Source organism: Etheostoma cragini, chromosome 11 (assembly GCF_013103735.1).
Source record: "Etheostoma cragini isolate CJK2018 chromosome 11, CSU_Ecrag_1.0, whole genome shotgun sequence".
NCBI lineage: Eukaryota > Metazoa > Chordata > Actinopteri > Perciformes > Percidae > Etheostoma > Etheostoma cragini.
In genome coordinates, this window is record NC_048417.1 from 19973326 (window position 1) to 19999640 (window position 26315).

The 26315-nt window shown below is 39.1% G+C and overlaps 3 protein-coding genes and 1 long non-coding RNA gene across 5 annotated transcripts; 2 read left to right on the top strand and 2 right to left on the bottom strand.

Moving 5' to 3' along the window:
- Nucleotides 1–2247: 2247 nt before the first annotated feature.
- Nucleotides 2248–10634, bottom strand: gmppaa (GDP-mannose pyrophosphorylase Aa). Of its 2 annotated transcripts, XM_034884653.1 has the most exons (13): nt 10406–10634; nt 8998–9095; nt 8554–8657; nt 8085–8277; nt 7537–7596; nt 7323–7453; nt 7175–7189; nt 4868–5002; nt 4490–4587; nt 4361–4407; nt 3993–4085; nt 3009–3177; nt 2248–2692 (listed from the first exon to the last, which is right to left on the bottom strand). In XM_034884653.1, the coding sequence occupies exons 1-13, from the start codon at nt 10443–10445 to the stop codon at nt 2592–2594; spliced, it is 1284 nt and encodes a 427-aa protein (XP_034740544.1). In that variant the 5' UTR covers nt 10446–10634; the 3' UTR covers nt 2248–2591. The 2 variants fall into 2 exon arrangements, with proteins under 2 accessions (XP_034740544.1, XP_034740545.1); XM_034884654.1 differs by lacking the exon at nt 7175–7189.
- LOC117952391 lies at nt 4135–5465 on the top strand. The gene is made up of 3 exons (XR_004658404.1): nt 4135–4273; nt 4835–4840; nt 5455–5465. It is a non-coding gene; the product is annotated as an uncharacterized LOC117952391 (long non-coding RNA).
- A 1338-nt stretch (nt 10635–11972) lies between the features above and the next one.
- On the bottom strand, nt 11973–21207 carry pnkd (PNKD metallo-beta-lactamase domain containing). The gene is made up of 9 exons (XM_034884655.1): nt 20977–21207; nt 20353–20468; nt 19957–20069; nt 19194–19252; nt 18708–18800; nt 18107–18270; nt 15204–15290; nt 14871–14986; nt 11973–13729 (listed from the first exon to the last, which is right to left on the bottom strand). Exons 1-9 carry the CDS (start codon nt 21126–21128, stop codon nt 13556–13558), a joined length of 1074 nt encoding a protein of 357 aa, XP_034740546.1. The 5' UTR covers nt 21129–21207; the 3' UTR covers nt 11973–13555.
- A 1033-nt stretch (nt 21208–22240) lies between these two features.
- Nucleotides 22241–26204, top strand: LOC117952390 (protein lifeguard 3-like). Its single transcript, XM_034884656.1, has 11 exons — nt 22241–22597; nt 22693–22760; nt 22891–22955; nt 23063–23116; nt 23262–23312; nt 23449–23488; nt 23638–23675; nt 23805–23892; nt 24247–24342; nt 24467–24520; nt 25743–26204. The coding sequence occupies exons 1-11, from the start codon at nt 22327–22329 to the stop codon at nt 25890–25892; spliced, it is 975 nt and encodes a 324-aa protein (XP_034740547.1). The 5' UTR covers nt 22241–22326; the 3' UTR covers nt 25893–26204.
- The last annotated feature ends 111 nt before the right edge of the window (nt 26205–26315 follow it).

A 26315-nucleotide genomic window follows, 5' to 3' on the forward strand; every position in this document is an offset into this window, starting at 1 on the left:
GTGCTTAACAATTTGCTTTTTTTCTTCAATTTTGCTAAACTGCAACATCTCAGGAGCATTTTTATTGAGTTGGTGTCTCAGTTTGACATGTTTCTGGCAGATGCATAGCGACCAGCTCTGTAACACATTACACATACAATATAGTGTAGGGGAAATAAGGATATCATTGTCCACTTTTTATGTACTCTCACGTACTCTTTTCACTGTTTTTCATGGGACCCTTAAGTCTGTACTTAAATAGACTGGCGCTTTGCACACAATACTACAGTACTTTGTTGCGTGGCGTAATTCCCGAGAGGCTGCCTTGCAGACGGCTCTGCAACATGCACATACATGGAGCACATCAGACAGAGAGTACATACATGGAGCAGATCAGACAGGGAGTACATACAGGGAGCAGATCAGACAGAGAGTACATACATGGAGCAGATCAGACAGGGAGTACATACATGGAGCAGATCAGACAGGGAGTACATACAGGGAGCAGATCAGACAGGGCGTACATACATGGAGCAGATCAGACAGGGCGTACATCTAAGGAGCAGATCAGACAGGGAGTACATACATGGAGCAGATCAGACAGGGAGTACATCTAAGGAGCAGATCAGACAGAGTACATACAGGGAGCAGATCAGACAGAGAGTACATACATGGAGCAGATCAGACAGGGAGTACATACAGGGAGCAGATCAGACAGGGAGTACACACATGGAGCAGATCAGACAGGGAGTACATACATGGAGCAGATCAGACAGGGAGTACATCCAAGAAGCAGATCAGGCAGCGGAGCAGCACTGCACACAAAATACCAAAGCTTAAGTGCAGCTTCACAATTGAATTACAAAAAAAAAAAAGGATGCGGAGTGCACCGTGTGCAAAGCTAGCACATATGTTTCATCGTCTAATAAAGGTGCTGGAGATCTCAAAGCTCACATAGACACCAAAAAAACTAACGTTTTTACACTGAAAAGGTTTTAAGAGATATTCAGTTGAAGCTGGATTTTTAAGCAGACACAGCATAGGTCATATTTAACATTATTTCATATTAATTAAAAAAAGAGCAAATATTTTGTAACAGGTTGTTACATATTTTATTACATAAGTTATTTTTATACCATTGAGGCTTAATAACGCACATTCTGTAAACTCTGAAAAGCCTGTCTGAATTTGACTTTCGAGGCCGGGCAGTGTCCTCTTTTAAAAATCAAAATATGGTCACCCTAGGATATCACAATAACAGCACAAATGGGGTTTTGAACTTTTAATATTTTTTGAGATCCTAACCTTACATCACCTGACATCATGTACAACATTGTTTAATTAGATAAACACTACGTACTAGACAATGACATTGATTTTCATTTTCCATCAGCAGGTGACTTCACATTACAAAGGTTTGTTACCATTGCCTATACTGTTAATGTATAAACACTATGAGAAATTCTATATGAGCAACCAAAAGATAACCTACAATTAGGAAACCAATTAAACCTTATGAAACGCTTTTTTTTTTTAATTTGTTCTAACGAATTTTAGGATTGCCTTTTGTGTGAAGAGCGTGGGCGGAGGCCAATTGATGAACATCCCACCAAGAGGATAAAAACACTGGAATGACTGGAACGAGGCAGTTCTTTTGAAACAGTAAGGCACCTGAATCAACAATGGAAAGCACAGGCACCTACATGTAAAACCTGAAATAAATTCTATTAAAAAAGATGTACATAAACTTGTTTACCCATTGCACTGGAGGGTAGCATTGAAGAGACTTGATTATGCTGCAGTTCCTGTATCACAATTTACATCACAACTTAATAGACACTCTCTTTAAAATAATTGGAACAAAAGTGCTGAAGTGATCATGAGTGCTCGAGGGCTTAATAAGTAAATGTTAATGTGCTGTATCCATAAATTGGAACAATTCCTCCAGTGATTGCAAATGCACAATTTAAGCATCTGTTGTTGCTGCTTGCATGGCGTGGTCTCAAGGCCCCCTGCCAGGTTCACATTTTAAGAAGGCAACGTTACTTGATTGCAATGTAAATCTCCAGCCTGCTGATTTTGGTGGAAGTCAATTTTTGAGACTAACGGGGAAGATGCTTAACGGTTTTAATCAGAGCTCCACACAAATGATCAGTTCTAAAAAAAATTAGCCTTCATTAGCCAGTTTTTTTTTATATTTTCTTCTCTTGCTGAAGTAACAGGTCTCAGGTTTGTCAAGGATGACCTTGAGAAAACTGTTTTTTTTATGTCAAATTACATCCAACCAAATAAATTACACTAGTGTCTGCAGTAATTTTACAGTTCAGTAAAGTTAATAAAAAAAATATATATATAAACCTCTGGCATGACAGCACTTTTCAAGGTGAATCAACATGCGTGATTAGCCTCTCTCTAATGTTGCTGACACCCAACGATGCATAAAGGCTTGAGGACAAATATATAAAAATCTATCTTTCAAAAACTATTTAATGAATGCCGCACATCTTCATTTTTGACATCTTATATACAGTAACTCAGAGGCAGTGCAGGCGAGCACCCAGCTGCATCCTTTATCAGAGACAGTAAGTGGACAGAGGCGCGAGGAAGATTAACTAGAGAATAATTTGGTTTTTGAAGCTGCGGTTGAGGTCTTTGTGAGGGAGGACGATCGAGTTGAGTATAATCACCTCGGAGGGGATGGTCACGTTACAACCTGAGGAGAAAAAGCAGGGCTGTATTTAGTCTGTGCAGTATAATACAGGAGAGAGGACATAAGACATTATATTGCAGTTATATAAAACTGTAACTGTGATAAAAAAGCTATAATAAAGCTAATAAAGCTATAAAAACCCTTATTTAAGCATCCAAATGTTAGAAAATTGAATAATTTCCTTTATTAATCAACTAACTTTTCATTTCAGAGAAGAACTTAAAAAACAAAACAATGCTCACGAGAAAAATACAATTACCATATTGAATACAATGCATCTGAGGATTGCAAGTTTCGCTTAAGATCAGAGCATGCTTACCGAGAATAGTAATTGAAGGTGTGAGTTTTCCTTCTCTAAAGAGGGTCTCGCTGTCAATCTTTGCAAAGGGATCGTTGGGGTTTGGGTCACTTGGGGTTCCTTCTACTCTTGCCCACTTGCCAATGGTGCTGTCCCATCCCACAATGCTGTTCAAAACACAGCAGTGATCCTATAGCAAAAACCAAATGACAAAAAAAACATCTGAAGTTAAACGGTTTTTGATATCAAAGCATTCAGCAGTAGATAACTGTACAATGACTGTAGAAATCCAGAGGAAGTATCCACATGTGCTGTGTTAGAAACGGTCAAAACACGGCGAGCATGGCTCAATCATTTTACTTATAAACTTCACATTAAAAACAGGTAGTGTTTTTATTTAGAAGTACAGCTCATCTCACAAATTGTCTTTGAAGGCAGTATGCAATGAAAGCCAATAAGTCACCCACAATCTAAATTAAATTTGGAGGCACCAAGTCATCAGTGGAGACATGGGATTAAATTATGACAGCCTCCAAACCGTTAAAAATTACATCTTTGTGAGAGGCGCACAGGCAACAATAATTCTGGTGTGACAGTGGGGCCTAAAAGATAAATTCTAGACTAGTCAATGCTAAAGTGTGGATAATGTTTCTAATGAAATGTTAAGATGTCACCAGCAGTGAATGGGCAGATACATTTGCCTTCAGCTTAGTCAGTCTGAGCTCCAGTTTAATTCCAGACTTAGAGGTTATAACACTGAGTGAAGTTAATAATCTCCGCAAAGGCTGCTCTTACTTAACAAAACTCCTTAAATTTAACATTTCATCCAATTTATCTGGCAATCTGTTGAAAATGGCATTATCCATTCCTGTCAGACAGTATACTGTGGATTATAGTGCACCTCACAGGCTCTAGTTTGTGTATTAAATGGGGCTCTGCTTTGCAACAAGCCCCCGCTGGTCCTTTTCTTTGGCAGTGATAGGAAGCCATTTCACAGGGGCTCACCTGTAGAGTTGCACCATGAAGGATGATGGATTCTCGAACTCTGACCCCAGCACCAATAGTAACTCCAGTGCCAATAGAGACATTGGGACCCAACTGGAACAAAAGTAAGATAAATCTGTAGTATTTCGTAACACTGTGTATTTTTAAAAACATTTTTTGTTAAAGCAACACTAGGGAACTTTTCCCGCTTCGGTCTCCCTACAGGTTAGAAGCGGAATTGTCCATTACATTGCATTGTCCAGTTCATTCAAACTACAGATCGGCTACCCAATCTGGCAAAGGTACAGGAAAATTCTGCTTCCATCCTGTAGAGGGACCGAAGTGGGAAAAGTTCTCTAGTGTTGCTTTTAATTTTATAAGCTGCTTACCATAGCAGTGGGATCAATGTTGGCTGTAGGATGAATATAGACATTACCTAGGGAGACGAGAGAACGTATGAATAGATTTGTCTCCAATATGAAAATGGAACAAAGCTACACAAGACTAATGCATCTTACCACTTATTTTGGGCCCTCCCTCCTTACTTGAGGCCAGTCTTTCAGGATGAGTTGTGTGATACTGGTTGAGGTACAACCGACTGGCATAAATTGCAGACCTGAGGAAAAAATTACAGGATTATAGGACTGATATCTATACCATCAATAGGACACCGTTTCTTTTTGATTAGGGCAGTAATGTACGGTTTTGATGGTCAAAGCACATTTTAAATCTTAATTGAGGTTTGTTTCTGAAAGAAAGTCAAGTGTGTCCAACTGTGTTTAATCTAAACAGTTCAATGTCTCTCCTGTCCTTCAACCTTTCTACAGGCTACAGAGTTGTAACTAAGATAAGTGTATGTCCAGTTGAATGTGACAATGGATGACGTGTGCACTCACCCTGCAGATTTAATCTGGCTCCAAAAGCTGAGGGTTTTATAGACGTAGAGTTTGCCCTGTCCTGCCAGGGCAGTGAAAATGTCCTGCTCCAGCCTGATGGCCTCTGCTCGGTGCCAGCCGTTGGTTGGCTCCTCTCTGCAAGAGACAGATTATCAGTTAATGGCCCTAGATTACAGACCAGGGGCCTCATTTATTAAAATACAATCTTGTGCAAAAAGTTATGGATTAGAATGAACTCCATGACAAAGTTAGGATATAAACAGCAAAACTTAAAATGGCATTTATTTAGTTCAATTTTCACTGCAACATCAAAACTGAACTCCGCCTCTGGGGTATGTTATCATTACATACAATATTTATTTTTGAAGAACCAAGTGAAACAACTTTTCTTTTTTTTAAATGAGGCACCCAATTTCCCAAAAGGCATGGCCCTAAAGTGGGTGTCCTATATAATAATCTAAATACTAAGCAGATGATGAGACACTGCAGGCATGGGTTCTCCCTCTGCAACCAACATACAATTTTTAAGTCTTTGTTGACCAACTTTAGCATTCTCCCTGACTACCTAATTTAATTTAAATATACAGAATGTGTTGTATATTATAATTTCCTTGTACTAGAAATTGTGCCAGAAAAAGGAAAAACAAAAATTGTTGACTTGAGGAATGAATCCAGTTACATCATCACTTCCAAAGTTTTCTTAAAACCAAACAAATGTGAACTTCTTGCCCTACAACGCAGCCCCTAGAATTAAATGAGAGCAGTGGCTTAAATGCATCAATGTTTCTAACATTGAAGGTGTCAGTGCTTGGTTTAAACCAAGGCTGATTACCTAGTAGTGATCCAAAACTTAAGTAGAAGAGTATATATGTTCCATATTAATCAGAGTCTCTAGCATAGTGTATTATGAGAGCCCCAAGATGAAACAGTGTTAAATATTGATGAAAAGAATATTTTAAAGGATTGCACCCATAATCGAAATTTTACCAAAACGGAGAGGATGTGGTTTGAGGCACAGTGCTCCCTAGAGATTTTGCAGTATAACCCATCTCATTTTTATCAAGTACCTCGGATGTGTTAACAGTTTTGCTGATTCAGTGCCCAGCTTGATTTAAGTGCTATTGATGTTCACAGGTGAATTATGCAGAGCGTGGTTTGACCTTTGGTAATACATTTCAAGTGTCCTTGCGCTGCCAAATGTTGGGTCTGCTACAGTGAACAGTTGAAAACACAAAAAGTGAATCACGTGTCAGATCTCCAAAAATGTAAAAAAAATAAAAAAATAAGACAAAAAATAAATTAAAATAAATAAATAATCCATATATTTATCCCATGTGTTATAAAGGCTAATGTGAACAGGTTGCAGTCTCTCCATGTGCACATTTATAGGCCATGATGAGACAGGAAGCGTTTTCTAATGTTCAGGAGAAACTAACAACTACATAACAAATGCACAAAGAACTAGAGAATAGAAACTACTAGATACTGTACACAAGATAAGACAAAATACCCTTTTTATAGTCTCACTGGCAACTGTGTAACAAAGTTATACCAACTGCATGCTAAGCAATTAGTCTTTGCTAGCTAACGTAGAGAAACAGGGACAACTTAAAAGTAACAGACGTGAGGAAGTGTTTGCCCTGAATTTCAAACAATTATAGAATGCAGCGTTTGGCATTCGGAGAGCAAGCTACGATTGAGACGATTTTTCTGCACAAAAATTGAACAACCAAGAAATATTCCGGAACGTAACCCACTTTAAATTAGCGAAACATCTTTTGAACTCTATGAACTCAAAATAAACCAACGAGTGTGAATAAGTGGGCGATAGAGACCCTGGTAGGTGGATTTTGTTACCTTTGGTCAAAGGCAAGCTAGCTATTTACACATTTTTAGTCTTTGTACTAACCTAAGCTAACCACCTGCTGGCTGTAGCTTCATATTTAATTAAACAGATAAGAGAGTGGCATCATTCTTCTCGTCTAACTCTCAGATAGAAAATAAATAAGCATGTTTGCCATACTGTTAAACGATTCATTTAAACTCTGATAAAGAACCTGTAGTGCCAAGGACAACATTTGCCATTAGGGGACATAATAAATAAATGCATAAAATAAAAAAATAAAAATAAATATAAACAAACGTTTTGCAAAACGGGAGGTGCATAAGTTGGTGTCAATGGGCACAGGGAACATTCACAAAGCAACTTAAGCAATTCCAGCCTTGTTGTGGGTTATCTTTCTAGAGCTCACACCATACACTAAGTGCTCTATAACTACAGCGTGCAGCCTAAATGTACCGACTTACCCATCATATGGATTTCTGATGATTGTGTGAGCAAACAGAAAACATAGCAGGGAAAAGAAGGGAAGGAAAAAAGGACAAATGAAGAGAACCAAAGAAATGGAACAAATGGTTTCCGCATGCATTCCCATGAGACAGAGCTTCAACTCACAGCAACATGTCCTGTTGGTTCTTCTGGAAGACGGCGCCGATATGCTGGAAGATGTCTGGTTTAAAGAGGTATATTCCGCAGTTTATGATATCGCTCACAAATGTGCTTGGCTTCTCCACATAATGCAAGACCTGGATAAAAAAACAGTTGTTATTTCAAGGTGAAATAGTAATTTGTAACCATTTGTAGAAATAAAATAGGAAAAGTGAAATACCTCATGTGACTCCTCGTTTTCAACAATACAGCCGTAATTCATGGATTGCTTTCGGTTTGCCTAATAAGAGAATAACAGCAGTACAGTTTAAGATAAACCAGATTTTGACATCAAAGAACTGAGACCTGATATTTAATTGAATTAAGCATTAGGGCTGCACGATATGAGAAAAACATAATTGTCATTATTTTTGACTGATTGCGGCATGATTCCCGATATTGGCAGGAATGATAATTTTTGTATCATTATTCTCCTTTTCATTAAAAATATATTACAATTTAAAAAATGTGAATGATTATAGTGTGATTCATGCAAGGACCTGGAAAAAAAATTCTGTAGAATACGAATTGTAGGCTGGGACGTTTCTGGAGCACCACAATACTAAATTCAGAATGGTTTGACACATATGTTGCCTTTGACAAATATTGCCTCCCCCCCTCCTATTGGGATATTGAACGTTAACACAATACACTTCTTGGAGGTTTACCTTGACTACATTTTACAAGTTCTATTAAAGAAAGTAACAACCATCAATAGTGGCATCTCACCGTTGTCCCAAGGATAACAAAGCTGTTGGGTTCTCCGTGTTCCTTTTGGAAGCTGAGCATCTCCGTGAGAGGGAACGCTGAGCAAACATCTGCATTCAGAACAAAGAAAGCTTCTGGACTGCCGGAGACAATCTGATCTCTGAAGTGATAGATGCCCCCTCCGGTTCCTAGGGCAGCATACTCCTGCAAATACCTGTAGGGCAGTCAGGAAGATCAGAACACCTGCAGTCAGTCTCCAAAGGCAGTGCACCACAGCAGGAAAAGCAGCACCACTTAACATTATCTTAAGAAGACAAAGCAATATATTAAGTATTTCTACTTTTAGATCAAAGTTTGCGGCATCTTAGAAATAGAACCAAATTTACAACTAGTGTCTTTTCTTTACTGAACGATGTGTAATTAAGAAAAGAAATAAGTTCTTGTACTTTGAAAATGTCTTAGTCAGGTAGCTTTGAGCTATATTGTTTACCTGATGGAAATTTTGAACTCCTGCTGTGCAGTAAACAGGAATCTGGTCAGTTCTTCATTTGGCTGATAAAAGCCGATGAGCAAAATCTCCTTCATATTTGGTACCTTGTAAACCAAAAGATGTTCATTATCGGACTGATTTCATTAAGGGCTACTGTCTTCATCACAACACACACAGGGAAAGAAATGATGAACACCAACCGGCAACTGGGCCGACATGCTCTCAACTATTTTAACACCACGTTAGGCTAGTACAGACTGATTAAATGTAAATTTATTTTTGGATTGATTCAAGTTTAAACTAAGACTGGTTAACTAACTAAATACAATCTCTAACTTGATGTTACCTTTAAACAATCTACTTCAGCTTCCACAATTGCCCTGCGCCGTATACTACATTTTCTAATACTCGGCTGCAAAATGATGGTATTTCAGTGACACTCACCTTGGCACATGCTTCGATGTGATGCTGGAGCATGGGCACACCAGCAACGGGAAACAAGGGTTTGGGCACTTCAAATGACAGTGGTCTGAACCTTGTGCCTGCAAAGCAATGCCAGTGATTACTTGCGAATCAGATTACAATGCAGATCACTTTTTCGATGTTTCTAGCGGGCATCAAAACTAAACACACCCCTACATTATAGGTGATCTCTACATTAAAAAGAAAAGTCATTTCAGAAATTGGGTATTTTATGGACAAGAAATTGTTTTCAGGGATCTTCTGTTACAGGAGTTTTACAGAAGTCTTCCAGCAACCAGGTATGGCTAGACCTGCACACATGCACAGGTGATACTGTCTTTCTTTGGAAGTGCCTACCTTTGTAAGCAGACTCTCAGTCTAATCAATCCGAACAAGAGCAAACTGAGAAACTCACTGTCTGACTCTCACCTCCATGACATTCTCACTCTGTCAGTAAGTCAGCTGGAACCTGATAATGAGGGACTATTGAAAAGCAAAGACAGGCCCATTGATAATCCAAGTGATAAATTTAACCAGACTTTGTCAAACTTTGAATGTACTGCACGTGGCTGATGAACATGACAGTACATCCCCTCTGTATAGCAGTCAGAGTTGACAGGATAGGACACATGCAGAGGCTTTCCTGTTTTAGCTCTGGCACGCAGTTTTAATACATCTTCAGCAAACAGACAATTCTGGACATAGTTACCGAGCACTGTCCACATTTTCCGCCCGAAATTGTTGTAAGGTTTGCTACTGAAAGCTATTTCTATAAATAGATATTGTGTTCTACTTCGGACTATGAATTTTATTATTGTATAACATGTGCTCAACTTAAAATGTATGATATGCAAATCATTTCAATTTAAAGGTCCACGAACGTTTAGTTTTGGGGCCTCCACCCTGATTTTTGGCCCTTGAAGGGGAGGCATTCGGGCACCCCTGCACCACAGTAGGTGATCTTATGAACGGCATCGTGTACTGACAGATGCCTTAAGTGTGTCCTCATGATTAAACGTATTATTTAACTCATTCCTGTAGCTAGTTAATGTACAAGCATCTTAAAAGATCTATAATTTTCAATTGAGGTACGTTTACTTGAGAAATTGGGGGTAAGAGGTAATTAAATGAGCCAATAATAACAGGCAGGCTGAAAACAGTTAGACGTCTGTTAACACTACCTGTTATTTACAACGTGTCAGTTAGCTAGTGTTATGGTCATAATTAGGTATTAAATGTTGTTATCATTTGTTTGTGTGGTGTCCTCTCATTTCGCCACGTCAGTGATATAAACAGGTTCAGCGGGTTGTTGTTAGCGTTAGCAACCTAGCTCCGCTTTAACCAAGCACGTCTGACTCTGAAAACATGACAAGATACACTTTATTCTCACCTTTCTGGGGGCCCCCAATTAAAATAACCGCCTTCAACATCGCGACCGAAACGCTGTGATTTGTGACGGGCAGGTTCAGCTTGGATACTACACCTGTGGCTGTTTGTTAAGTATTTCGGTATCCACTTCCTACTTGTGACGTTGACCAGATGAGAATAAAACACGGAGCGGAGTAGAGTTAGTGAAACGGAGTGGGGGAGAGTCTGAAGACGTGGTTCTGACATGGTACAAGAACACGCATCGCAGTGGGTGGTATTTAAGGCAGGTGCCCCTTAACTGAAAGACAGACGGAACAGGGACCCCCCTACTACATATGTTATATAAAAGGAAGTTAGATATTAAACTCGGCCTACAATAAAGTGTAGGGCAACCTAAAGCCTTGTACATAGGCCTACTTTAAACTGCATAGAATGATAAGTTGTTAAACTAGCCTAATAATTGTGTGATTTTACAAATCATCTTTTAATATTAAAATGTAAGTGCCAGTATCTGTGGAAGAACTTAGTGACTACCTAACATTACCTATAGACCAGTAAGCTTTGGGGATTTATATTTGCTAATACTATTTTGAATTTATGGTAAGACTTTAATTTTTTGAAAAGGCCCTCCTGCCTTGACTCTGAGGTCCCTGATTTAAGGGATATGCTGTATCAATCTGTATTTTATGATCAATAAAGTAGGCATCAAAATCCTCCCAAATATAAATATCAATCCAGAACAAATGTAAAAGGAAACTTATCAGACGGAACCATGAGAACTATTCAGGTGAACAGATAATACAAAACAAAAAGTTGAATGAATATATCAATATTGCTTTTAAAAAGGTAATTTTTAAATTTCCTCCTTTTGTTTTGAAAGCTTATGAACAATCAATCAGTTTGCTCATGCTTTATAAAAAATGTAACCATATTAGTTCCAATAATATTAGGGCAACCATGGTCTTGTTTAGAACTAATGAATGTGGTCCTATGAAAAATGCAGAGCACGTATTGGAGGTGTGATGACTTGATAACTACAATGTGAAGCAATTATATTTCTTTATTTAAGATTACAAAACATAACAATACCTTGTTATTGTGCCCTTAATAGTTTTGAGTTATCAAAACAAATATATTTGAACTATCCTTTGTAGTTATTCATGTTCACAATCACAATGTTGTTGATGCATCTCTAATAGGCCTTTTTAACAGCAGCCATTTTGAATCTTAATGACATAAAAGCACAGGTGTTACTAACGCTAACGATTGTTCTGATTGCAATAAATGGAATGGAAGCATTTTAATGTTGGGGAAAAAACTCATTTATACAGAAGACTTCAAATCTAGCCCCTGAGGTGGACCCAAGATACAACAAATTGGTTTGTAATCCTACAGCTTGTTCCGTTTTATTACACTGCTATGTCAACATAAAGTTCAGTTCACCTTTTTCTTGTTTAGAGAATCTTTTGCTTGTGCATAAAGTAGGTTACTGTCTTATTAGAGTTTAGGGAAGTTCTAGCAGATGGAAAAATAACTCTGCTGTCAGTTTTGAACACTTACAAATACAACAAATAACATATACACAACTCTAATGAATGAAAGTTTACTTTCATATTTCCTCATTAAAACGTAACCTGAAGTAAAACACGTCTCCTATGCGGTGGTATTCATAACTCAAACATATGCAAATAAGATGGGAATCTGCATCAAACAAACAGAACAACATTTTAGTCAACAACCACCAGGGGAAAAGGTACTTTGATACAGGCTCTACTGCAGGAGCAATGGAGGCGTCTGAGGAGTGTTCATATCTCCATCTGCATTACAGTTCCTCAGCATGAAAACATACACAAAAACATTCAAATGTGCATTGGAAGATTTTTTTATTATACTGAAATAATGTGCAACATTTGTATTGTCACAGTATAATAAATTCTTCAATATATTAAAAAAATATACAATTTTTGTTTCCAAAGTTTTCAAATTGGCTTTAACACATTCCTTGTGAAATTTGAAAGAGGACAGCAGTCAGTGTCACATTGTATTCTCATATTAGAAAATCTTACATTTTTCTAAAATCTTTCCATCACCATCTTAAACTTAAATATTAAAATAAAAAAATAAAAAAATAAAACTGATTGCAAAACATAGTGTATGCTTACTGCACAGATTGCTTGATTCAACATCCCCCTGTACGTCGTTACATTGTTTCCATCATTCCTTCTACAGCAATTCAATCATGTTTCATGACAATGTGCTCCCGTCTCATCCTTCACGGGTTGCTGTTCAGGTTCACGCTGTGCAACTACTTGAAAAATGGTAAAAAAAAAAAAAAAAAGTGTTCCACCTCCAAAACCTGTGGGTCCCTGCTAATCAAAAAACGATAGTGAGTTAAAAAATGTAACTTGTTGGTGAGAAAGCAAAACGGGGCCCAATCACAAAGAATTAATGTCAGCAAAATCAGTTTTACATCAATACTTAACTGGCTCTTAGATTCAGCAAATAAAATCCACATGAAATGATAGCGTTTATGATTTCTTAAATAATCAAACCAACATACTGTTGAAAAGAATATAACAAAAATCTAATATTTACAATAAATTACTCAAGTTCAAAAATCACAACTTCCATGGAGAAGTTAATTACTCTTCAGCAACACTGTAAAAGTAAATCCAGCGTACCAAGGACTTTCAAGTCAGGTTTTTAAAACAATGTAGTACTTGAACAATGAACCAGGCAATGCAATAAAAATACAGTACCTAACATGCTAAATTAACCTATGTAGTATGCAGACCTGTCATCCCCTCTGTTTCATACACCAGGATCAGAAGTGAGCTTGTACCTAAAATAACAGAAAGGTACACATGCAAATCTATGTTAATGTTTATGTCTCCAAGTTAAAGAAACAATCATTAATTATTAAAATTAGCGTGATATACTGTACAGTATGTGGAGAGGAAATAGGCTTATTGTTCAGTATCATGAAATAATGAAGTTGCCACTATATTCCTAATGGTCAAAAGTTACCATTTTTTACAAAACCAGTTTCTTCCAACAGACTTTCATTTTGTTCCTAAGAACTCTCCTCATCTTTAGGTTACAACGTACCACCGTCCAGTACAGGTGAGCTCGCTCCTGTTTGCCAGTGTTTAGTGGTTTAGTGTTTCCAGTACTATCTCCTGTTAAAGAGGTCTTTGCGTTTTCGCAGCTCCTCCAGCACCCGGGCCCTGAACTGGGTCCAGTCTTCATCCTGGAACTGCTCGACACCCAGGGCCAGGTGGAGCTCCGCAGAGTGGCTGCGCAGGAAAGGATTGTACTGCCTTTCTTCTCCGACAGTGGAGGGACACTGGAAATGAAGAGCACGTCAAAAGGCAGCCCTCCTCAAAGTTGATGGACACAGTCTCACTCTAGCAGTCACAGTGATACACATGCCCTTTGTTTGCGGAACAGAATTGTGGGTAACAAGGGATTTCTGCCAACTGAAACTGGCACGGCTCTGAACTTGTGCCTCTCAGGCCCAATTGATATGCTGCAAAACATCTCATCGTCAACAATAAATCCCTTTAATCCTTTTAGCTCGTTTCATACATTTAACTGGGCACAGTGATTGCCAATCCAGACGTCAAACCCCTGGACCACAGAATTTAAAAGCAGCCAAAACAAGGAGATCAAGTGTCAATGTGAATTTCTGCTATTGTATTGTTTAATGTAAGCTCCCTTTCGCCACTACATAACAAACATAAATATGTAGCTAATGGCTATATAGCTCTACATATTATTAAAAGAAGACCTTTCAAAAAGCTAGCTGAGGTAGTATCACAGGAAGCCAGATAAACCACTATAGCTGATAACTAGCTTAAACGTGTCCCTGTGGGGGGGGAAGCACAGGAGTAAATAATGAAACTAGTAATGGCTGACTTCCATTTAGCTGCTTCTGTTTCGGTGTCCCGGTACTGTGCATGCTGGCTCACTGTTCTCATAGGAATAAAACATACATATCTATGAGTGTCACGGCTTACTGGGAAACTTAATAATAATAATAATAATAATAATAATAATACATTTTATTTAACAGCGCCTTTCTAAGCACTCAAGGTCGCTTTACAGACTTAGAACAGAGTAGTAGAATAAAACAGAGCTACGATTAATGTTATCAGTAACAGCATTTTCTGCTATGACTAGTCAAAATATGTGTCGTAAAAATGGCCTAATATGTGAAAATGGCTCTAGTGCCGTGTTGTATAGATGGCAGATAAAAACTCATCTAAATTCTGGATAGGCACTGCACTCAACAGTAAACCTTTGCTCTGCTGCAGAGTGTATCACAGACGAGACTCGACTGAGAGAGCCGGGAAGAGGAGCGCTCGGGCACTGACAACGCATTTGCTGTAGGCAGGTGATAAACCCTTCTTCCCAGGTGCTGGACAACATGAATCCTCTCTGGAATGGCTACAGAGGCATAACAATGGCCATATATAATTTCTCACCGTGCACAGCTTCTGGCCTCGCTGCTGCAGCACCCACTGAGATTTGCTTTCCCTGGCAGCGTTGCGAGGCTCCACCTCAGCAGCAAACAGTAGGTTGTCCTCTGCATACTCATGACCTGAAGGATAGCCAGTGGGCACAAACATAAAAGAAGCATGTTCACATGCATAACCACACTTAAAAGAGACATACACTCTATAAAAGTCCCCTTTGCTGGTGCAGTAGGTCTATCAAAGTAATCAAGCCACAGCAACACATTCACACCACCAGCACATCAACATCATACAACACTGACACACATTGTTTGACTCTAAAAACTGGGAAGATTTTCCTACCTGGCCATAATAAAGTATCATCACTTAGGGAGGCGACTGTGTCCAGAGAGGACAGCATTGTTGTGGCACTGCCTTCAAACACCCTCCCTGACAGCAAAAAGAACAGAATTTACTCAACTCTGGATATCTGCAAGTTCATAGTGGTCAGTTGCTAAGAAATACAACCCATAACTGATTCAGAGGTCATGTAAGTTATTGATTTGGAAGTTATTAATTCATATAGTAAATGAGAAGTAAAAGAAAAGGCACAACTGTATAATCATTTTAAAGGGACATTAAACTGTGAAATAAAGCTGGTTGCATGCTACTGACTCTGCAGTACACCACTGGTATTGTTTAATGAACAAAACTAGACCTCCAATAACTATATTTAAGACATGTTTTAAAATCATTTTAATTAGAGGAAGTCAAAAAAGAAGTAAAAAATGTTTGCATTTGTGAATCTTAGGAAATTAACCGCGGCTGACACAAACGCACTTGCATATTAATTCGATATAAAGCCGTAAAGTAGGCTCTTTCAAAGCGCAACTTCTCACAAATACAGATAGGATTGGAGATAAAAAGTTTAACTAACATGTAACCACGATCCGCTTCGTGGTAAATTAGAAATCAATGGAGCAGAGGAGTGACAACCAATCAGTCCATGACAGACGCTCCACTTAGCACCAACTGCAACTGTTTCATTTGAAATGAATGTAGCCTACTGGCAGTCTGTTACACGTGGGTGCTCAGTATTGGCACCTATGTCTTAGATACCTGCAGAGTCTCTGATTAAATTCATTATAGCCATCAGGAACAGGGTAGTAAAAACATTACCATGTACCAATGAGACAACAATAAAAAACTTGGTAAGCAACAGACATACTGTAAGGCAGAGATCTCCAACAGGGGGGGCTAAAAGTCCCTGCAGGGGGGCCTACAAATTATTGTTTATTTTTGAAAGTTTTCAAATTAAAATGTCTTAACATGATTCTAACATTATTAGCAAATATGAATCCACACAGTTGATAGGCCTTGTGGCCTATGGGTAAGGTAGTCCCATAAGCTTGATTCCTGGTTGTGCGGAGGCTCCAAGCAGAGCTTTCGCCGTAGCCTACCAAAGTGGGCTGATGTTTATACTTGAGCGTATAAATCCGGTATACACGCCGTTCCCAACCTGACGTCAGATAAACCACAATGGGAGCGCAGTAACTATTCATACTCAAGCGTGGAGGTCATAACACTGGTCACAGTCTCCTCCTGAACAGAAGTGGCACAAAGTTGGTAGCAAAGGCTATCGACTTTGCTATTTCAACGGACTAGAAGAAGAAAAAAGGAAAACAACGGCGAAGAGAAGCACTTTGAATACTTCCGAATGTCTGCACAACAATACGATGACCTACTTCACTAGATCAAGCCTAACATTCAGCATAAAATAACTCATCTTAGCCCAGTATGTTTACGAGTCCTGGCATCCGGTTCCCCTCAAAGCCGTCCATACTTCCGGTTTCGGCTTTGTCGCGCCTCGCTAAAAATATTAAAGTGATGCACGACCTCTGGTCACACACTTAAAACCGAGATCTACCTCTACAAATTGTTAAACAGGTTGGGAACAGTAACTGTAAAAAGGCCTTTAGTCGAGCCGGTGTGTTTGTGTGTGATGCAGTGAGGGAGAAAGTGAGAGAGCAACGGTGATTAGCTCCGGAGAGAGAGTAGTGACTCTAGAGTCAGAGGAAAAGATAAAGTGTGTCCCCTGTGCTTTCTGAACCAGGAGATGAGTCGGGGGAAATGCAACGCTACCAAGCCACAGCTGCGACGTCTACGTTTTTTTGAGTGGTGCACGTCAGGCTACGGCGTAGGGTCCGGCGTAGGTTTGTGTCTCCACGTACCTATGTACGTAGCAACGGACTAGACTTTATTCGTAAGTATAAATCATTTAGAGTATAGATTGATTTACATGTAATAGTAGCAGAGGGAGTGTTTGGTACAGATGAGAGTACTGGACATTGGAGGGGCTAGGTAGTCTGTGTGTGAATTTAAAATGCAATCCCTGTACAAGACAGATAGGAGCTGTACAAAACAACTATTCAGCCATCCGGGTACCTGCACAGATGGGATTCTCCCCAAAATACCATAGTGCAGACAGGTTATAAGCACCCAACCACTGTGTCCACAGCCCCCTGATTTCCTTGACCTGGCGACATGTGTTGCTACGAATATCCTTTTACATTAGAACCTTCTGTATTTTAAGATTCCATGTATAAGTTATATCCACTTGTCTGCAGGTAGATCTTACACAAGGACAGATTAATACATTACTTTCCACTGACAGTATCGAGAACATGATGCCACCTATTTAGCTTTGCATTAGCAAACAGCCAGTTTATTCTATAGTCACTCAGTTGCCCATTAGGGCCCATTCACAGCAGCTAAAGGGGATCCAGTGATTTTCTACAGGGTTGTGCAGCGGGCGGAGTGTCACTGGAATGGCCAATTTGTGCGACGTCCTGATGTGTTCTTTAACCCACCGATGTAGAACGAGAAGACTTTATATTTTGCGATTACCGTTTTCCTTTAGATCGTTTATAGATCTCGACGTTTCCGACCACACTTAAAGGTAGGTTCATTTCACAGAGAAAGAAAAGAGACAAGGGACTGTGCTTTGTTGTTGCAAAAACGAACTCCTGGGCAGTTCAGTGCTTGTGTTTTCATTTTCTACTCCCATTCCAAATGAATGGGCAGAACTGCGTTTTAGCCACAGTGTCTGATGGCTCACGCATGCAGTGTGAATGCAGGCTTAGGGGATACAAAGACCACCGTTATGTTTAGAATGACTTCACATCACACATCACAGAGGTCTCTGTTTTGACCACATGTCAGTGCTATATGATCATTTCTATGGCTCCCGTTCTATTGTAACTCACCACAACCTGAGAGGAACACCAGGTCACCAGAGAACAGGCTGGAGGGGGCGTCCACCGCACGGCCATCCAGGAAGTAGATCATGTGGCCCACTGTGTGTCCAGGAGTGAAGAGGGCCTTAAAGTGCATACAGCCAACTGTGACTGAGTCCCTGTGTGAGAGAGGGCTGGGTACACACAAACAAAAATAAAAAGTGCTATAAGGAGAATGTAAAATTTAGAGTTTATATGATGAAGGTTAGCTAACTGATTTATTCTGAACAAAAATAGATCTAAGATGTGTGCGGTATCCCTAAAAGATAGCCCTTCTTTAAAATGATGTTGATCTTAAAATGTACTTTCTAATCTAAACAAATGGGGCAACAACTAGTTTTCTGGTTTAAGTTGTGATGTCAATCATCAATATTCTTGAAAATAGACCAGTGGTTTGGATGATGTCTATCTTAGGATGGCCCCGTTCTTAGGCCCTAACCCCCCCGAGGCATATTGGAACAGTTTATCATACCATGATAATGTACCGTGCAGTCAGCTGCTACTAGTGCTGACAGCGGGAACTACACAGGACTCAGTCGCCGTGTGCTATACTGTGCGAGCAGCGACTTACTGCGTGAGGCCAGGAATGTTATCAGCTGCGTTTCCATAAACTCTGCATGAGCCGTGAAGTTTTTTCAACCCTTTATTTCCCCCGCTGTGATCCCTGGAACAGAAAGCAGAGGCTTGCAACTACCGTGGACACGTTAGAAAATGGCACATTTGTTTTGGCCTCAGGATTTTAAACCACATCCTCTTCAATTGAGTTGAGACTGGAAAGAATATCATAAGTAGAACTGTAATTTTCAAATGTATTCACATTAATGTGGGTGGTTCTCAGATTAGTTAGAACACATGTTAAAATAGGAACACCAGAAATTGTGTGCATGGGAACACCATGTTTAACTTTATTCACTTAACACAGTGCAGTTTTTTAGAATCTGTCATACCTGGTATATTTAGCCCCATCGTCTCATGTTTTGTTTACACATAAAAATGTGATAACAAACCAGACATCAAAATAACATACAGTACATGTATGAAAACTAAAAAAACTCACCAATGCTTGTGTGTACAGAGTATTGCTTCTAAAGTCACTCCCTCTTCCTTGAGAACTTCCTGAAAAAGTACAAGTGTTTTTACTATCAATCTCAATCTCCATAGAAAACACTTCAGCAGCATTTGATACAAAAGCCCATTGAGCTGCAACATACATACAATTGTAATATAAAATGGAGGTGCACTGAAAGTGAAGCTGAAAAATAAGAATTTATTATACAATAGCCAACTAAAAGTAAAACATTAAAAGTGTTTTGTGGTCAAGAATGACAATCGCATGTACAAATAACGCCAATTTTCCATTCTTATTGTACCTACAGTATCTACTTGCACTGTGTTAGGACACCTTTTGAACAAACCATTTTTTGAAATATAGCCAAACTGATAGAGCATCCATAGGACCATGCCATATCTCATCTAATATTGTCTCACATATTGATATTAGTTTATATTTGGTCTCTTTCGGGTAAAATATCCAACCATTAACAGCACTTTAGAGGAGTGGGACACCTATAAAATGTTACTGAAATAAAAGCAACCATTTATGTTTAACGCAGCTGGTGGTACAAAGAGATCTGGCAAATATTTGGCGCGTCTCAACTTTTTCTGCAGCAATGTGTTTTTGAACAAACCAAATCAAGCTATCTCCTCTTGCAACACCTGCACATTATCAGCACAGTAACATAAATCTGAACGATAAATAGCAAAACAAAAAGACATCTAGACACAGACACACACGCACAACGGCCATTAGAGGCATTCACCTGAACTGTTTGAGGGTCTGCAGGGTCTACAACAACTGCAACACTGGACGCTGTGTCAATTACAAGATAGCTGTAGTTGTCAGACAGTACCGGGATGGGGATTATTTTAATACCTGTGGGGCAGACAAAAAATCTTAAATCAATTATTCAGGACAATATTAGACATTTTCCATTCGGAATGGTATAAGTTAGACATGTAGTATTCAAGGTAATGTGGATATCACCTTTGCAATGATGGTAATACAAATACATACATTACTTCTGTACAACATCTGCACTATGTTTGACCCAATCAACAGGGTCTCAGTTTGTGTGGACGGCACACAGCATCACCCCACAGTGACCGAGGACCCATTGAGCACTGTCAACAGCTGTACAATCCAGACTGCTACGTACCATTGAACTCCATGGCCTGAGCCGTGGAATGTCCAGCAGGGAAATTTTCTCGAGCTTTTCTCATTTGTCTCTTGTAGAACATGTAGCCAAGTCTGGTCCTCGTGTAGAGTGTGTACCTGGGAAACAATTCAAAGGGCTAGGAAACATTCTGTGTGGTAGCAGAGGTTGATGATGTTAACCAACCATGTCACCATATTCCAAAGGGGGTCACGCCTACTCAAGTGAAACATCTGCTAATTTAGCATGGCCAAAGTGCTAATCAGCCACATTGGTTAAAATAGCACGACAGATCAAAGCTTTTTTACGATTGGGAAAATGTCTTCCACCTATGGTTCCACCAAGCTGCACTAATTCTGAGATCATTTCATTAATAGCCTACATTTTTAACAACAACGTCTCGTAAAATAAACTGGTCGTGAAAATATACGTTCATTGTCTATTTAGGAAAGGCTTTAGGACAAAACGTCAGGGATAGTACTTTGGTCGACTTAAAACTGGAAGATATTGGAACCCAGTTTGGTGGACCGCGGCCGCTCTCAATACGAATGGATAGATGTTGCTCAGCTCGATAACCACGACGATGACAACACACTCTTGTTTGATGAAGGAAGGTCATTTACTCACGCGATTCGGAACAACGGCTTCTCCGTGCGGGCCATTATTTCGCTCAACAATTTTCTCCAGAGCACTTTGCGTCTGTAGCGAACACATAAACAGAAGAAAAAGAAGAAAGATGCGGTGGCAACTAGCGTTATCACGGACTCAGGAAGCGCCATAACCTCTGCAACGGAACGTAATGACGTAGAAATCCCGGAAGCACGAGGATTTAAAAATAAATAAATAATATGAATAGAAAAAGAAAGTCGTCAGTTTTTTTTTCTCCAGAAATGTAAACTTCAATTTTATGTCAGTAAAATTACTTTTATGGCTTTAATTTAACTTCTTTTTAGGTTTAGACATTAATTTAAGCTTAAATTATTCCCATTCACAGTTAATTACACCGCAAAAACGAATTAATACGTTGTAGCCTACCACGATTTAACTATGTGACATGTAGGCCCACGACTTAATTCCACTTTAATTTATGAATTATATAGCTATACGGCGTCACGGTCAAAATGGAATAGAGCCAATTCAATGGAGAATTCTAAATAATTTAGCGACGTGACACTGATTAGGCTATAGCTATAGCTAAAAGTGAGACAATATAGGCTGTATGATAACACTTGGGTCAATTTAGAGGGAAATTCAATAGACCTTAGAAAGTAAAACATTCTCATGATGACTGCTTAAAAAAATAAAAATCAACTCGACGTTGGAAGTAGTAGGCCTACATTACATCTAACTAAATGTGTGAAACAACAGTCAGTTTTTTTTTTTCCAATTTTCAATTTTTCTTTTTTTAATCATTTTAAATAGGAGCCTGCCCTTAGCAACAGAGTGCATGCTTTCTGGGACAGTACCTGTGTAAGTTTCAGTGAACATATCCTGTTACAAGGATGACATCCTCCTGTGGTGTAAGTCTGCAAACCTCCAGAAGAGAGAGGACAGAAGGCGTCAACAGGGCTCCCATCTCAGGCTAAAGCTGCCGGCTGAGTACTATTTCTATCTTTGTTTTTGGTAATGTTCTCATTTATGTCATTGTCCTGACATTTCTAGACTAGGTTATTTTTTATGGTGTATTTATTTGTGCACAGATAAACAGTAGCTTTTTCCAGCAGATACCTAATATAGAAATTTGGATTTTTACCTTTATTACGGTAAGGTGGTTTTATTTGGAGTTTAACCAGATTGTATTCAGTAACTGGATAACTGTGTATACCATACTGACCAGACATGACTGGTGATTTTGGATATTCTGAGTATGTTTACCCTTCATACGTGTTATCTTGTCAATGTGTGTCATGTCAGTACATTGTATGTCTATTATAAGTCTAACATAGCTCATCACCCCTTTATTTTTAGGGTAAGATCATGACGTCTAAAACTGATAATCCTCCACCCTACGAGGATGCACTTCACCATCCTAAGTATGAAAACTACCCCCACCAGCCACAACATGGCTTCCCTCTTCCAGCACCTCCATCTTACAGCCCCAGTCCGGGCATGTGCCCCGGCCCGCCTGGCTACTGGGGCCATGAGAGTGGCTGCCCGCAAGCTGGGATGTGGGCTGCCCCTGGCTTCTCTCCATCTGGGATGCCCACCACAATACCCACTTTGTCTGCTGGAGTGCAGTCCAACCAAGGTCCTGAGGAAATTATACAATACTTGCATTATATTTAGATTAGCTTCCAAGTACAATAAATATTAATTATCACTTCGGTATTCCCACCTGTGCAGGAGTCATGGAGGATTTTTTGAGCACCCAGTGGGAAAGCACTTCTGTTCGGCACACCTTCATTCGAAAGGTAAGGATTTTCCTCATTGGTCACACAGGCTCTTTCTGTTCAACGTGTCAATGCCAATCGTGTACAGCCACTGAAATGCATTGTGTGCTCAACAGAACTGCTTGGTTTTTGTGTTTGTGTTTGTGGGCAGGTTTACTTAATTTTAACAGCACAGCTTGCCGTCACCTTTTCAGTTGTTGCTGTCTTTACATTTGTGTAAGTGTCCCTGTTCATCCCAGTCTAATATTCCATAGCCCAGTGTATCTGATGGAGGGTTAGGAACGGTTTACTCCAAGTGATCCCTTCTTTCTGTGCTTTCATAGTGACCCAGTGAGGCTGTTTGTCATCAGATACCCTGGCATCTACTGGGCATCTTTGTGAGTTGCACACCAAAACAAAACATATTTTCAGTGCAATTTGATAAAAGACAAATACATAGACAGAGCAACTCCCCGGAATCCACAATATTCTCAGTGCTATTATTCTATTATTTAACAATAATTGTGATTTCTCTTTCCGTAGTGTGGTTTATTTTGTGGTTTACTGCATTCTTGTCTGCTGCAAAGAGCCGAGGTAAGTATGGCCCTGGCCTTTCTGAATAAATTAGAAATTATTGTTGTGTCTTATGTCAATATATTAATAACCAGTAATGATACTTCTGTTTGTATACATTTTAAAATATTTATCCCAATTTGCAATTTGTCTTCAGGAGGCGTTTCCCATGGAATTTTGTGCTGCTGGGAGTATTTGTAAGTATTCTTTAGGATTGAGTAATTTATGTGTCAGTAGCCGATACTGGGTACGCTCCACTACATCCATATGGCCAAATTGAGAACATTTTGTGAGGAATATAAAAACAAAACAAAGACCCTTATTGTTTTCCACTTTTATCTTGCAGACTGTTGCCTTGTCCTACATGTCTGGAACAATTTCGAGGTTTGTTATGGCTCCAACTTAGTTAATGCACCACTATACACCAATATAGTACATTTTGATGAAGATGTATTACACCCTGTGATCGTTTATTTTTTTTGTTTTAATCACTCTTTTATGTATCCTTTACAGCTATTATGAAACAAAAGCAGTGTTGCTCGCCATGGGAATAACAACATTAGTTTGTATAGCTGTCACAATCTTCTGCTTCCAAACCAAGGTAGATGGAGACATAAACTGTGTCTCTGTAGCTCAGTAGCCTGTGGCGTGTCAGTGGACGTCTTTGTTGTCAGTGTAAAAGAACGCCGTTGTCTCGCATTACAATGGAGCACTGAGTTCCTTTAAATATTTATAACATTTTGGGATAAGAAGTGAATCCAACTTCTCTGTCTGATGCAACTCATGATGAATAACTTACATTTTTTGTCTGGAAGATGACACATTTACCCAACTTCTTTTTTTTTTTTTTTACCTCATTCTGATTCTTTTTCAAATTATCTTGACTGCTCTTTCATGTGCCTTGAAGCATATTACCTTCCCTTTCATCCCAATAATGACTTGTTTCTCATCACAGGTGGACTTCACTTCCTGCGGGGGACTTCTCTGCATTGCTTCCGTCGTGCTCATGATCATTGGAATTGTTACGGCCATCATCCTCTCCTTCCACTATGTGAGGACTCTTTTGACAAATTCTTTAATTTATTCTCTCTCTACTGGTGTTTCTCAGTGCAAGGAGTAGCTGCTCTCTGGGACTTATTTCACATTCAGAGGCCTTTCTTTGTGTCACTCAACAGATCCCTTGGCTGCATATGCTCTATGCTGCAATTGGAGCCGTCGTTTACACTCTGGTGAGTTTACTCTCACATGAATTTTAAGGAGAGCATTTGAGCCTGGTATTTATGACAAGGTTATTGTCGAATAACAAGTGTTGTGATGGTCCTTACACCCCGAAATACATAGTTGTTCGCTAGACCTAGCAACATAATTTGATATTTGTATCTATCAAGTTTGTTTTGATGTTGGCACAAGTGGAAAGGCCATCAGTGAAATCTCAATGGTTTATTGTCATAGGACGATGAAGGTGGTCAGGAAATGCCACAGCATTCCGTCTGTTTGGTCTCCTAGTGGTGTAAAATGGAAAGGGTGGAATCTCTGGGGATATTGAACATGATCAGTATATTTCATGGCCTAGACCACTAGACTTTAATATTTTTTTAGCCGTGTTATGGCTTGGGTTGTTGTCACTCTGTCCACCACTGTGGACCAGAATGGATTAGCTCAACAACTATTGGATGGATTGCTGTCAATTTTTGAACAGGCATCTAAGGTACCTGGGCAATGAATCGCAAATGACTGTTCAGTAAGAGCTCTCAACATCCAGTTTATTAGTTTGCACACACAGACATGTCATGTCAATGTTCCCAGAGGACATATCTACATGTGGTCATCTGTTGACTTGTGGTTCAGTTTAGTGGTGGTTTGTATTGGATGTGTTGCCCTAAAATTTATGTTATGTATTTATGCTCATGATTTGTAATAACTTTTGGGATCCTCTGACTTTTTCTCTAGTACCATCATGTCAGATGTTTATTTATTCACTAGGCCTACAGTTTATGACCAAATATCTTTTAAAAATAATGGCATTCCCATCAGACTTAGGTGTACTTAATGTGCTAGCAAACATAAGTATGCATACATGTTTAAATGGTTAACATAGTAAACATTAGCATGTTAGCAGTTAGCTCAAAGAACTGCTTCACAGAGGCACCAGTGTGGAGGTAGACTCTTCTTTGTGTACAAGTGACAACTTTGGCCTGATAGTACTCAAGGAAATACCAAGGGTCAGAATAACATTAGGATTCATTCAGCAAAAGTGCTAAAACAGCTACATATCTACACAGTATGATGCTTTTTGAATGTGACTTAATGTTTGTGACTATGTTTGAGGTTATCAGGGGGGGAAAAGTATGACAGCTACCAGCTGTCTTAAAAAGGACAACTGAAGCAGATTAACCCATATTTCTCTTTATTTGACTTTACTTTGATCTGCCTTCTTTTTCTCTGTGTTAGTTTTTAGTATACAACACCCAGCTTCTTATTGGAAATAGGGAGTTGGCCATCAGCCCAGAGGAGTACATCTACGGAGCTCTCTCTCTCTACATTGACATTGTTCACATCTTTCTCTTCATCCTTCAAGTCAGTGGAGCTGCTACTGATTAAGCCCAGGCCACATCTTGTTCTCTGAAAATTCTGAAATTCCAAACTATTCATTTAACTATATATATATATATATATATATATATAGAGTTAAAGTTTTTGAGTTGGTAACGCTTGAGCACTTTGATTTATTCTTGCAATGTATGAAGCAGGGCAGTGAATTACGTCTTTTACTACCCAACTGTGAATGAGAGAAACTAAAGCATACTTACGGTTGTTTTTTAAAATTTTGTCTTGCCTTTTTGTTTCAGCAAGTGGTATTTTAGTAGATCATGTAACCATGAGAGATTACATTAAGCAGATACTGGAGGTGATGCAAAATGTGCATGTTTAAACAATGCATTAGTTTGTGAACTATTACTTGTATCATACATTTTCAGTAACTAATTCAGAAGCAGTACAAACACAAAACACAACATTCAAGCA